At 36.1% G+C, this 14517-nt stretch overlaps 1 protein-coding gene across 1 annotated transcript in view; it reads right to left on the minus strand.

Annotated features, from left to right (window-relative positions):
* Nucleotides 1-14517, minus strand: part of LOC107732322 (protein KIBRA-like) — a 49945-nt gene that overhangs the window by 10994 nt on the left and 24434 nt on the right. Inside the window, exons 4-13 of the mRNA XM_016543606.1 lie at nt 13173-13249; nt 12858-12937; nt 10030-10159; nt 7065-7211; nt 6829-6899; nt 4297-4539; nt 2832-2921; nt 1293-1819; nt 773-890; nt 521-688 (exon numbers count right to left, since the gene is read on the minus strand). Coding sequence (XP_016399092.1) covers nt 521-688; nt 773-890; nt 1293-1819; nt 2832-2921; nt 4297-4539; nt 6829-6899; nt 7065-7211; nt 10030-10159; nt 12858-12937; nt 13173-13249 — 1651 coding nt within the window. The remainder of the gene's footprint in view (nt 1-520; nt 689-772; nt 891-1292; nt 1820-2831; nt 2922-4296; nt 4540-6828; nt 6900-7064; nt 7212-10029; nt 10160-12857; nt 12938-13172; nt 13250-14517) is intronic.

The following is a 14517-nucleotide window of genomic DNA, read 5'->3' on the forward strand; positions in this document are numbered from 1 at the left end:
CACAAAAAGTATTCTCATAGCTTCGTAAAATTACGGTTGAACCACTGATGTCACATGGATTGTTTTGACGATGTCCTTACTACGTTTCTGAGCCTTGATCGTGTTAAGATCCTTGCTGTCTATGGGAGGGTCAGAGAGCTCTCGGAATTCATCAAAAATATCTTAATTTGTGTTCCGAAGATGAACAAAGGTCTTACAGGTTTGGAATGACACGAGGGTGAGTAATTGATGACAGAATTTTAATTTTTGGGTGAACTATCCCTTTAACTCTCAGTCACATTTAATTATTTTTATGGACTGATCCAGAATCATTTGAGAAAGAATGACAAAGCATCTGTGAATCGATTTCTCCATTTTATATTACATTTTATATTTGACAACAATTGAATGGGTTAATTCCATTAGTAAAAGCCAGCCCATTTCCCTAGCAGAGATGCTTCATCAAAATTACATCCTGCTGATTAAAATTAATGTCTCCATCAACTTTAAATGAAGCTGGCTGAGAGAGCGCAATCCTCACATGTTCTGGTTGGCTGGCAGGGAGAGTGCGCTATAGTTGGAGAGCTGCATTACGAACACTGTGAACCTCTTGTCTTTCGCTTCATACTTCAGGCCGAGTTTGATCTGAGCACTGCTTGCTGAGCTCCCGTCATCATAGCCCAGCTGTTGCTCAACAGGAAGCCCCGACCTGTGGGAATGAACAGCACCATTTTACTATCCAAATCAGGGTCTGTGATAAAACGTAACTGATAACAAAACTCTAGAGGCCTACCTTTTCTCTGAGGGCTCGTATACCCCACTATCACCTGCTACTGATTCGTCAGACACTGCTGACGTTACTCCTGCCTTCTTCAATTCTGGCCCAGACATCCTTGTTTGCGTAACAGCATCTGCAGGCACAGAAAAGGGGTGAGTAGAAATGTGACACCACGTCACTCTGGATGGGTGTTAGGTTCCTGATCTCGAGTGAGTTCACCTGCTGGGCTAGTTGGGAGTGAGCTGTAAATCTACCCTATTGTACTAGACATTCAGAGGGTTTCTCTAGTTTCAGATGGAATTCTGGATTGCGGATCTCTATTGTTTTTTTCCCCAGTTTATTCAGCTTAGCTAATGATTATTTTTACGATTTATCTGTAGATTATTTTCTGATCAGTCGATTAATCCTTTAGTTAACTTACCTATAAACAATAACCTTTACCATGGCAAGAATTAAAAGGCATCTATTCGTAATACAAATGTTCATGTGCAAATGCCTAATGAGTTAAGCTATAAAGCAGTTTTGTTCATGGTACCTTTCAAAGACTCTACTGCACCCTGTTGGTGGTCCTCTTTTAACCGTAGTTCCATCAGCCTTGTTTGCAGATCTAAATCCAACTGTGAGGCAGGACCAGAGAAGGCCTCTCCCGACAGGAAGGAAGCATCGGTAACAAGGGGTGAGCAAGGAGGAGAGAGGGAAGACAGCGAGGAACGCGGGGACAGGGAGCTCATGGAGTGAGGTGTCTCTGACAGCCGCAGTACTTGGGTTCTCTGGCCCACCCCCGGCCCGCTGCCGACTTGCCTGGAGGAGGACGAGACCTCGTTCTCATGGATGGTGGTGATGGAGCTGGAGGGCCTGTAGCCAGAGGTGCTTCCCTCCTGCAAAATAGAGTCCAGTTTGTTCTGGAAGTCAGGGTCGCCCAGTTCGGGCTGCTCCAGGTAGATGTCTGTGAAGCTGAGAGAGGAAGTGGAGCCCAAGCTGGAGGTGGCCAGGGATCCTCGGCTGGAAGTCAACGAGCCACGGCTGCTGCCTGAGGAACATGACAGCGTGCTGGCTGACAGACTGGAATTTTGACGTAGATGGAAAGAGACAGCGGGAGGGGACAGAAGGAGAACAGGGAAGTTATTCAGAAAGCAGCTCCGGTTCATGCATCTTTCTCCCCCCATATCATCTCATTTTACCCTATTTCAAGTCTTAACATCAAATGCATTCTGCTTTAAAGCAAACATGCTAATTAAGGCATGGCAGGCTCATTAGACACAAGGGACTGTTCCTCCATGCAACATGCCTTTGATGTGCCTTAACTAGATGCTGAAGATGAATTGGGCATTAGTCAAAATAAAAAGTAAATGCAAAGCTATTGTTACTAAGTTACCAAGTGCATTCGGTTGCATTGTTTTATAACTTCAGAACTCTGATTCTTTGGATAAGTTTGGGCATTCTTATTGCAAAGTCATTACATCATATATAGTGATGAAAAGTTCTCATGACATACAGCTTCTCCTTGGTGCTGATATTCAAAACGGCACAATAAATTACTTGCATTTACAAGTTACATTTTTTGTCTTTGCATGAACATTTAATGGATGGACATTTTTTTTGTTCTGTTTTGTTTTGTTTTGTTTGAGAAATGAGAATATTACAAATATCTGTTATAATAATAAAAATATCTTTTTGTTCCAAAGATGAACAAAAGTGGGTTTAAAATGGCATGAGAGTGAGTAAATTAAATTATTCAATAATATTACAAATATACGTCATAATAAAACTATAATGTCCAATTAAACTTGTAGCATTTAAAATGACTTATTTTACTTTTTTAATGTTGCATTTTTATTTAGACAAAACAGTACGGAATTTGAATAATTATTTTATAGTACATTTTAATTACAGCTGTTTATTGTTTATTGACAATAGTGGCATTAATATTAATGTATTCACCAGTTTATTGCATAGAATAATTAAGATTGGCGCATCCCGATTAGCCAACAGACAGAAAAATTAAAGATGTAGTCAATATTATGAGTGTCATTTGTATTGTATATTTTATTTAAATGTCAAGGTTGGAGAATACCTTTTCAGCTGGGTATGAAGGGAAGACGCCAACCTCACCATCTCTTCCAGCTCCTTCACTAGTTTGTTTCTTCTATAATGCAGCTTTAACCTGAACAAAGCAACAGATAGATCTTTGTGACAATTGCTCATTATTGGGATTAGGAATTGGAACAGACCAAGTGTGTTTTTAACAAGAGAAGTGGGCACTTACTTTTCAAGCAGTTAACAGTTTTCACATGGACAATGATTTGAAAACTATGATATGACAATATTGAAGAGACTATGTGATGGGCTCTTTTGACCATCAACATGTCTTTTTTTATATTAAATAATATGTATTAAGTAATTGAATATTATTATACAATGTCTCTACAGTCTTCCTGTGGGTCTAATAAAATGATATTGGTTTGTTATTAAATGGCAGTGCTGAAGAAGGCACACATTGTGTTCAACCTAGATCCAGCGTTTGTGCCGCTCAGGTTACAGGAAGAGTGCTGAACGCCAAGCTAAACGAGGATACAGTATCTAGAGTAGAGAACAAGGACCCTGTTCAAATAACTGAGAGAGAACAAGTGAGAAAAAGACCAACAGAAAGAGAGAGAATGAAAGATAGTGAGTCAGGCAAAAAAAAAAAAAGCCTAATTGGTTCTCTCACCTAGGCAACCTGATCTCAAAACACAGGTGCCTGCTAAGAGTGCGAGACTCGCTACAAACCACAAGCAGTAAACTAGTAGACGATTATGAATCATTTGCATACAGACGTTCAACTTCTGCCATTTTAGCTGTAGATTTACAAAACCAAATTGTGCAGTTATAATGGATGGGGCCTGCAGTAAAGTAAATGAGGGACAAAGTGACTGCTGTGCTGCTCGTTTTGCATAATGTAAATGTGGTCTCTGCACACCAAGCTTTTAGTGAACATTTTTAAGTTCTGAAAGAGGCTTTCAAAGTTGGGTTTGATTAATTATTATTTAGTAGATTTTCCTTGACACCAATGTGTTGAGAGCACAGCTGTAGTGTCCCAGATGAGTGCCCTGTTGTGTTTCCACAATAACTACACCTTTATTGTCCACGGGTATCTAAGCTTCAGGTAAATTGTTCTAACATGCTGTCAAGGAAAGGGAAAAAACTTTAGGTCAGACCTTTATTTCTGTAGCATATTAAGTGGATGGTGTAGCCTAGTGGTTAAAGATCAAAACCAAAAGACTGTAGTATAATACATTTACAAGAATCTCCCATGACTTTTACAATCATTTGCAATGGCTGGATAAATGAGTTTACTTGTTTATTTGATATTTGAAATACTTTAAAACAAAGAACAAATGGAAAAAAAGAAAATCAATTTCTTTAAAGATCGTAGGAACATTATAAAGACCTGCAAGAACATCCCATTCTGATTCTATGGTTCCGTCACATGACTGAAAAAATAAAATACTACCAGAACCAAATACATTGAACTCTGCTGGCCCGGTTATCCATCTTACCTCTCGGTCAGTGCTTTGCTCTGGTTGTCCCGTGCAGCTTGCAGGTCCTTCTCGAGTCGCTTCTTTTCAGACTCGATCTTCTCTGCCTCGCAGGGTGCGCGCTTGCATGGCGTTACATACTGCAGTTCCTTTAGCAGCTCTTCCTTTTCGTTGATGAGGATCAGGCGATCTCTCTCCGGGTCCAGAAGGCCTGGCCACGCCTCGCTATCCAGCTTGGCAATCTGGACCTCAATATTTGCAATCCTGATGGCAGCAAAATGAATAAAGCAATGTAAAAAAAAGTTAAGCATTAAACTATTGTCATAGACAAACATAGCAATTGGTTGATTTCAAAATCAATTTACAGCCTATTCAGCTTTATATGTGTGTGTATATACATGTGTGTGTGTGTGTACAGGTCAAAAGTTTGGAATAATTTGAGTGTGTCTGTGTACGTGTTTGTACACAGGTCAAAATTTTGGAATAATTAAGATGTTCTTGAATGAAGTCTCTTATGCTCACTGAGGCTGTATTATTTAATTTAATATACAGTAAAACAGTACTGTATTTAATACAAATTAAAATGTTCTGAATGCTGCTCAATTATTGGTTGGTTATCAATGCTGAAACCAGTTTTTGCTGCTTAGAATTTTTGTGGAAACCATCATACATTTTTTTATAATTCTATGATGAATAGAAAGTTCAAGTTTCTTGAGCATCAAATCAGCATATTAGAATGATTTTTGAAGGATCAAGTAACACTGAAGGCTTCAGTAATGGCTGCTGAAAATTCTGCTTTGTCATCACAGGAATAAACTACATTTCTGAATATATTAAAATACAAAACAGTTATTATAAATTGTTTGTACAAGTAACTTTTCACTATTTTACTGTTTTTACTGTATTTTTGATCAAACAAATGCAGCCTTGGTAGGCAATGTAAAGAAAGTTAAGCATTAAACTATTGCCATAGACAAACATAGCACTTGGTTGATTTCAAAATCCTATTCAGCTTTATATGTATACATGTATGTGTGTGTGTGTATATATATATACACATATATATATATATATATATATATATACAGTATATAATACATACAGTGTGTGTGTGTGTGTGAGTGTGTCTGTGTACGTGTTTGTACACAGGTCAAAATTTTGGAATAATTAAGATGTTCTTGAATGAAGTCTCTTATGCTCACTGAGGCTGTATTATTTAATTTAATATACAGTAAAACAGTACTGTATTTAATACAAATTAAAATGTTCTGAATGCTGCTCAATTATTGGTTGGTTATCAATGCTGAAACCAGTTTTTGCTGCTTAGAATTTTTGTGGAAACCATCATACATTTTTTTATAATTCTATGATGAATAGAAAGTTCAAGTTTCTTGAGCATCAAATCAGCATATTAGAATGATTTTTGAAGGATCAAGTAACACTGAAGGCTTCAGTAATGGCTGCTGAAAATTCTGCTTTGTCATCACAGGAATAAACTACATTTCTGAATATATTAAAATACAAAACAGTTATTATAAATTGTTTGTACAAGTAACTTTTCACTATTTTACTGTTTTTACTGTATTTTTGATCAAACAAATGCAGCCTTGGTGAGCATAACCAAGATAGTCTTTCCACTATCTCAGATGAACGACAAGCGACAGACCGGAAGTCATTCATTTCCAATGGAAAGTAGTGCGGGAGCTGCTTGGAGTTCCGATCATATGCGTATGCGGAAAATTCGGATCCGATTTGAGCTTCGGATGCATTAAAATATTTAAACTTCTGTGGCTAGACCATATGCGACCGCCCGACTGTGATGTATTCTATTAAAAACTATGAGCGTAAGGTTAGAATTACCAATATTTTGTTAACTTTAACATTATTCTTTAAACACTACTTCTGTAAAATGGTGCTTTAGAATAATTATGGCAGAAATAATTATTTTATAATTATTAAATCATTATTTACGTTGATTAGCCCCATAAAACCTACTATGTTTTTATTTTGGGGGTCATTTGATTTGTGACGATGCATTCATATTATGCACTCTTATTCATTTTACCATGGTGAATGAGCTGAGGTAATGGTTGCTGCACGACCAGTTTGAAAGTTCTGTGCGACTGCCACTAGGCAGTTTTAGGTTTTTATTTGGATAGATTGTCCGAATGTCGTGTGCAGTGGAAAGGCAGCTTAAGAGACTTCTTCCTTAGAAGTTGGAATGTTGCCCTCTTGCTTATTTGATAAGTGACTCAAATATTGTGCAAAAGCTTAAATATTTTATTCATACATTTTTTTATGTCCTTATTATTTCTTTGTTTTACATTTTTTAAAACTTTCAGTTTATTTCCAAGTTTAGATTACACTGCGGATCCCAGATTTTCAATATGGTATCAAACCTCTTGGTCATATATATACTTTTTTCCCCCCACATTATATCGACCATCAGTCCTCCTGCTCTGCAAACACTGGCATCACTGATTGAAAAACTTGACTGACCACTAGTTAAAAACTAATAATTTATAGGAGGAAATTCAGAAGAAAAACACATACCTTCTTTTTGCCTCCTCATATTTCAGGCTCAGTCGTACCTTCTCAGCCAGTTTATTTGAGTTTGATACAAACTAAATCAAAAAGAATAACAATTTTAAAAAAGAATAAAAATCTCTGAAATTATAAAAGACATTTTACCCAACAAATGACTTGCACATTGTGAAACCACTAAAAGAGACCACAGTCATTCATCATTTACAACCATGTAAAACCCAGCTCTGAAGGCTGTCTCTCACCTCAGCAGGTATGTCTGTTTGAGACTCGGCGTCTGAGTAGAGGCGGGGCAGAGAGAGGTTTGAGTTGGCCAAGGACGGATTGCTGGCCCACAGGTCAGACTGAGAGCCATAATCTAACTGGAAACCATCCTTCAGCACAGCCAGTTTCTAAAAGAAATACCATAATCAGATGTCAGATATTGCCCTTTTTGCAACAGTTCACCTTTAGGTGAGGTCAGAAAATCTTTGACCTCTATTTTCTCTTCTCTCTCATTCAAAACATTCCTGAGATGACAACTGCCAACGGGCTTAAGCATAATTCAGTCGTCTGACACCTCCTGTGTTAGAACTGAAGTTACCTGTGTGATTATTAAGTGATGAGCAAAGAGAGGCAGTGAGACTACAGGGACGAGAGTTTATTTGCAAGAAAGCAACACAAAGCTATGAGTGCGCATGTAACGGGCAAGCACACGCATGATTGAAGAAGTCTGCCAGCTGCAGCGGGGGGCATGCATTATTTAGCACCGCCTGCCTCTCCATATGCTCGTGGAACAGTGTGAGGAAAGACTTGGAAATAAATAAATAAATAAATAAAAGACGACAAAGAAAAGGAAAAACAAGAAGGCATTATACCCAATGAAAAATGAGGTCAGCTTAGGCTCACTGAGAACATAAAAGCTTCGCTCTGAAAGCTTAAACACTACAGTGACATTTGGGAAGACTCCATCTGCCAAACATACAATACCATTCAGACGTTTGGGGTCAGAAAGTAGGTTTTTGTTTTTTAAGAAATTAATAATTTTATTGCCACAAAAAAAAAAACTATTTCAATAAAATAAATTTCAATTCATTTTGTAGGTTTCTACAAAAATATTAAGCAGCATTGTTCTCAACATTGATAAGAAATGAGCATCAAATCAGCTTATCAGAATGATTTCTGAAGGACCATGTGACACAAGACTAAAGTAATGGCTACTGAAAATTCAGCTTTGCAATCACACAATTTTTTTTAAATATATGAAAGCTATTATAGCAAAAGAAAAATTCCACGTGTTTTCACGACTTTCAAAAAAAGGGAAAAAAAATTGAGAGAGACTGATAACGGCAGTCAGAAGAGAGAACAATGTCAAATTTACTGTCCCTCCCATAGACACTGCATTAGAAACACCCTCGCATTAGCGTTAACTAGTTTTTTTTGTATTATATCACCTTTGCATCAAATTACAAAGTATAGTGTTATAAATATACAGTTCAGTTATGAAACTCTAGATGGCGCAGGCTGACGGGTTGTTAATGTAACTGATGATATTCAGAGAGTTAAACGACTTGGCACAAGGTGATTGGTTCATGCTGCATATGCAGCCAATGAGCGTACATACATTTAAAAAAAAAATCAAACTATAAAAAACTTTAGGAGGATTTACGATGCTGATGACCGTTGAAACGCGTCATCACAGTCTTCTGAAAAGAGTCCATTAATAATACTTCACAATATTACTGTTTTTTCAAATAAATGCAGCCTTGGCGAGCATATGAGACTTCTTTCAAAAACATAAAAAATCTGACGATCCCAAACTTTTGTATGTGTTCGCAATTATATATAAAAAAACTAGGAACTCTATAATACATATTTTAAAAAATGAGGTTGAATTTTGATAGGGCCACCAAAATGGGAGGCCAAAGGGAGGCAAAACACTTTGTCTTCACTGGCTTCTTTGAATTTGCGTTACTACAAGCAATGAGTCCAATTACATAAACAACACACAAGCAAACTTGACAAAATTTAAGCCTCCAGTAAAATGTACAAAGATTTGTACATTACGGTAAGGACGCAAAGAGTACATAACCAAATATTTTCTTTAGGCCTACATTCAAGAGCAGTAGGTTAACAAAACATTAAACTTCACACTCTGCAATGCTAGTGCAAACACTCAGATCAAACAAACGGATCCTCACATTCACCCGTTGTCACATTATATGAATTATTATTATAACCAAATATTCATTACTGATAAAAACATGATGTGGTGTACATTTTGGATTGAGTTGCATTCTATACTCTTACTTCTCGAGGATAAATTTGAATCAAAACTCATGACATTATGTATATGTACTGTACACTTTTGTCTGAAGTTTTTTAGAGTTTAAGTTTCAAAATGTGTTTATTTTTATTATTTTATGAATTGACTGTTGTGATGCCATGAAAAAAACTGTCTGTTAAAAGTTTACAGATAAAGATAGCATGGTAGTATATGCGTACATTATGTACATTATGTTCAAAAGTCATAAGGCCAGTAAGATTTTTTTCTTTGTTTCTTATGCTCAACAAGTCCGTATTTATCTGATTAAAAATACTGTAAAAACAGTAATATTGTGACCCCAAACCCCCAACACATCAACAACAAAAGTCAGATATGAATAGAAAATTTGTGAAAAGCTTGAAAAAGCACTATGTCTCACAAAGTTTGAGTGTCCTGGTTCTATTTGCATATACACAACTGTATTATGTCAAATATTTCTACACATTTTTGTGAGGGTAAAAGACAAATAATGTCGGTAAAAGTATGTGTTTGTGATTGTTGTCTTCAGCGAAAAGCCCCACCTTACTCAACCACTCCAATCTGCTTAAACACATTAGCTTATTATGACAATCAGATTGGCTATAATTATGCAGCGAGTAGAGCAATTCACTGGGGTTTTTATTTGGATAGATTGTTTGCCTACTTCTCTAGTGTGTACTTAGCCATTATAGAGTATCACTGGCCTGTCTACGCTTATATGTACACCTGGAACTGAGACAAAAATTTCTCCACAATGTCCGAATGACGAAAGAATGCAGGAATGTGTTCCCAGAACATTGTCAAGGTGTAACATTTTGACCTTTTGTGAGCTAGGCGATGTTTAAACGCTTCATTCAGGGTGTCATTGCTCATAGAATATACTGAAAACTGAATCAAGGTTCAAAGAGATCAAGCTTCATTTTTACCTGCATGAGCTCCTGTTTCTCCTTCTCCCCAGAGCTGATGGCATCTCTAATGGTCTTCACTTCCTTCAGGATGGCCTGGGCTTCATGCAGTTTGTAGCCATGTGAGGCACTGGACACTTTGTGATCAATTCTGATGAAAGACAAAGTAAAACAAAAAAGGTCAATTTGCAATCATTGTGAAACAACCCAATTGTTCTTTTGAACAAGTTTCTTTTGATGATTCAGCTGAATCATTCACATCACACTCAGAATTCACTTAACTCTGAGAGACACTTTATTTGGAACCTGACTCATTTTTTGTATTGTAAAATAAAACGATGATGATGATGTCTGATGATGATTATTTACTACTACTAAATAAAAGCATAAAACAAAATAAATTTTATATTGTAAAATAAAGAATTAAGCACTTAAAATACTACAATACTATTTTTATTTTATTGAATGGACTGTCTTAATGAAACAAACTGAATCACCAACAATTTCAAACCTTTTTGCAAACCTGTTTGAGCGTTTAGATCAGTGTTTCCCAAACTTTTTTTAGTCGCGGCACCCTTTGGAAATTTTAACAAACTTGTGGCACCCTACAAAATTAATTTTGTCACAATATTTGAATTTCTAACTTCGATATGATAATTTGAAAAGTATAGATATTCGGTACAGCAGGGAAGAACTGCAGAATATAATGTCATATAGATATTTTTAATATTATTAAAAAATGTTGTCCATCAATGGTGATAATCAGTAGGCTAATTTCTAATGAAGAGAACAATTTATATGGCAGATTTTAATGTAGGCTTTTATACATATGTAAACATTATTCACTAGCTATCTCACAAATTTTTGCTCACTCAGTGTTTTTTTAATTTATCATTGGAAAATCTGAGATCACTAGCTCTAAACAGCTGAAAAAACACAGGACTTGATTGCTGAAATATTATTAGAAAAAGTTATTCTCAGGTCGGTATACATCATAATCTTCACTGACATACAAAGATTTACCAATAATATTTTACTTGGGCACAGCGATTCTTTACAGGGGACTTGTGCCACGGTGAAAAGGATCTACAACGCCTCTGGGTTTTACTTTGTGAAACACCCAGTGCATATATTTAATTCAAATCGCAGCCTTTGCGATTTCATAATCGCTAAGCCGTAATCCTGATTCCAGTTTTATTTTGATTATTTGTTCAACCCTAGAATCAGTTCATTGAAACAAACCATACGAATGAATCAATTCACAAAAACAAATCAAACTACTAACATACTTCCTGCTGAAACTGGCTGTCAATCACATGCATGACTACCAAAGTATCTCTGTTTGAGAACTGTCCAAAAATGCTTCCCTATATTTGAAGCCAACTGATACCCAGAGCAATTAGCTATGGCTACTACCAAACCACCATAGTAGTAATATGAGCCATCAAGAACAGGAAAATAATACAAGGATCAAAATGAGTAAGGCATGAGGTCCCATAGAATGCATTAACAGAGAAAGTTTCGTATACATCTCTGTTGAATGCTTTGTTTGCGATTTCCTGGAATGACAAGCTTCACTAGGGGGTGGGGGGTGGCTCTGTTTAGCAGAAGGGGGCATGTAAAGAGAGTCATCGGTAAGTCATGTGCAGACCTGAGCAACAGGTTAGTCCACATTCCTCTGGGCAAGAGAACGAAAGGGAGACAGTCAACAGGAATCAGCCCAGCATCTCAACGCCCTTTCACATACAAAAAGAGCCCAATCCAAAGCTTTAAGTCAACGGCTTCCTAAAACAGCCCTGCTGGAAAAATATCTTGAGCAATTACAGGTGGAAAAACAAGGACTGAACATTTTTAAGCTCCTGATATGAAGCAGGGGTGGTCAGAAGGGTCGACTAGTGATTCAGTAATGGACTGGTCTATTATTGAGGTTTGACATGTTTGTTTAGGTTATTTTTTCTGGATTCTTAATTCACGGAGCTTTATCAAAGGTGTGGTCGCAACTACCATTATTAAGCAAATTTCTGGGGCAGATATCCAGTCATTTCAATAGGAATCCATGCAATCAGGAATTTTGTGCCCAGTGAATGATTTCCGAATGAAGATTCAGAGATTCAGTTTCAAGTTGGTTATGCTGAAAATTGACCAGCAGAAAGCAGCTTGGTTTGAAAGTGATCACTATGAAAACTCTGCTTTGTACATAGCTGCACTGTTAACTGTTAAGACAATTAGTTTTTTTTGCTGTGAAAATTTCATTGAAAGTTTGCTAATGTGCACTTATGAGTAACAGTCATTATGGTCAAACTGACACAAAAGTCAAAATATGAGATTTTTTTAGCCAAAATAGTTTTACAAAATGGACAGCCTTTGCCATAAACAACCAAAGATATAGTAAGTTTAAAGAAATTTTATTATTTGCATTATAGTATTGTTTTTCCATGCTGTCAACAGAATTGTTTTCCAGTTAAAACTAAAACACACTAGTGTAAACAGGGCCTCAGAAACAAATTTAAGAATCACCAATTTATAATCACTGGACTAGTCGACTAGCTGTTAAGACAATCTATCAACCATGATATAAAATAATATGAAATATGAATAGCTTCACACTGAGGTGCATAAAGTTCTGAAAATAGTAAAAATATCAAGTTTTACAACCACAGACAAACCAAATGTGAAATTGCTCCATCACAATAAAGTGACAATGGGCTCATAAAATGCCAAGAGATAAGATGATATGTTTTTGTCTTGCACAAAGACAAGATGGTTTTAGATTGGAATAAGTTTAAACAAGGAAGCGATCAGTTGTCTGGAACGTGATCATGCATGCAATGAGGTCCGGTTACACTTACTCTTTCAATGTCTCAAAGCCTTGCTCCTTATAAAGGAGTTCTTGCCTCATACAGGCCAAATCTCTCTTCAGCTTATTTACCTGAACAAAAGACAGCAAGAGAGAGAAAATGAGCAGGTGAATGAATGAGACACTTGCATAATTACAAGACATCTTACATTTGGCATTAGGCGTAATCTCGCTTCTTATCATCACATCCAAAATCCATGAAGTACGGAGCGCCGCAAAGATAACACCCAATTTGTGTCTTACATAAACAAGAGAGCATTCACAGCAAATAATCAAAGGATCCATGTTAGGTGGAAGAGCTTCTTACCCGGCTTTTTGCTGTAACAATCTCCGCTTTGAGGATGTCAGGGTCATATTTACTGCTTGATGAGGATCTGGAATTTACTGTAGGAATGATAAAGAGAACAAAGGCTTTATCTTATCTGTAAAACCACTCGGCACAGCTCTGGAATTCCGTAGTGATTTATACTACTAATAATGCTACAGACTGTGTCATAAATCTACATACATTATAATAGCGTTTTATTTCAAATAAAAAAAATTGTTTGCAAAAGATGTTTGAAGAGTGAGGTCAATGCCGGTTGGGCTGCACAAATATTTTAAAGGGGTCATATGATGTTGCAAATTGAAATCGCATCATATGACCCCTTTAAAGTGACTTCAAGATTGCAAAACCCCATCAATTAAGCATGAAGCTCTCACCATCTTATCTCCGCAGATGATTTGGTGGTTTTAATTATGAGTGCTCTTTGATTCTTGAGACATGGGACGAAACTTGTTTAATCTTCACACTTGATTTTCTCTTTATGTTATCAACGTTCTTGACATAGTGAAAAATAAAAAAAAATACTATAGACTAGAAAATATGCCTTTTGTAAAATTTCTAAAGGGGGAGGAGGTAAATAAAAGTCAGCCTTATGTTATATTAAATGATGTTAAAGTCAGTCATTTCCATATTGCACCTAGTGAGCAACTGTTATATTGTCTGTGTCACAACCATGACTCCATCTCACAAATTGTTAAATTGTTTGAATAAATAGTTTGAAATCAGTTTGAAACCATCCTTAAGATTTCTCTACATTTATAATTAGTGCTGTCAATCGATTTAAAAAAATTAACGAATCAATCACATTTTTTTCTGAAATTAATCACGTTTAATCCCGCCTAACATTAAAGTTTTTAAATATACTTTTATATTGCAATCATTTCATGTTCAATCTTAAAATTAACGTAGAAACAACATAAAGACAGTATATTTTTAATATTTGTTTAATGGCATCTTTTTTATAAAAGAAGGCGAGTATCACTGTTATCAATACTACTGATATATCTAGGAAAGTGTTCTTTTTTCCTAATGTATAACCATTAACTATAGCCATTCAACATTACAGTATAATTGAGGGTAATCAATTTTAACATTTATTAGACTTTAAAACATTTTAACTTTATTAGACTTTAAAAAATTCAACTTCTAATTTAAATGAACTTAAAGGGTTAGTTCACCCAAAAATGAAAATGCTGTCATTAATTACTCACCCTCGTGTTGTTCGAAACCTGTAAGACCTTCGTTCATCTTCGGAACAAAATTTAAGATATTTTTGATGAAATATGAGGGCTCTCTGACCCTCCCATAGACAGCAAGGTAACTACCA

Source organism: Sinocyclocheilus rhinocerous, unplaced genomic scaffold (genome assembly GCF_001515625.1).
Source record: "Sinocyclocheilus rhinocerous isolate Xijiao unplaced genomic scaffold, SAMN03320098_v1.1 scaffold249, whole genome shotgun sequence".
NCBI lineage: Eukaryota > Metazoa > Chordata > Actinopteri > Cypriniformes > Cyprinidae > Sinocyclocheilus > Sinocyclocheilus rhinocerous.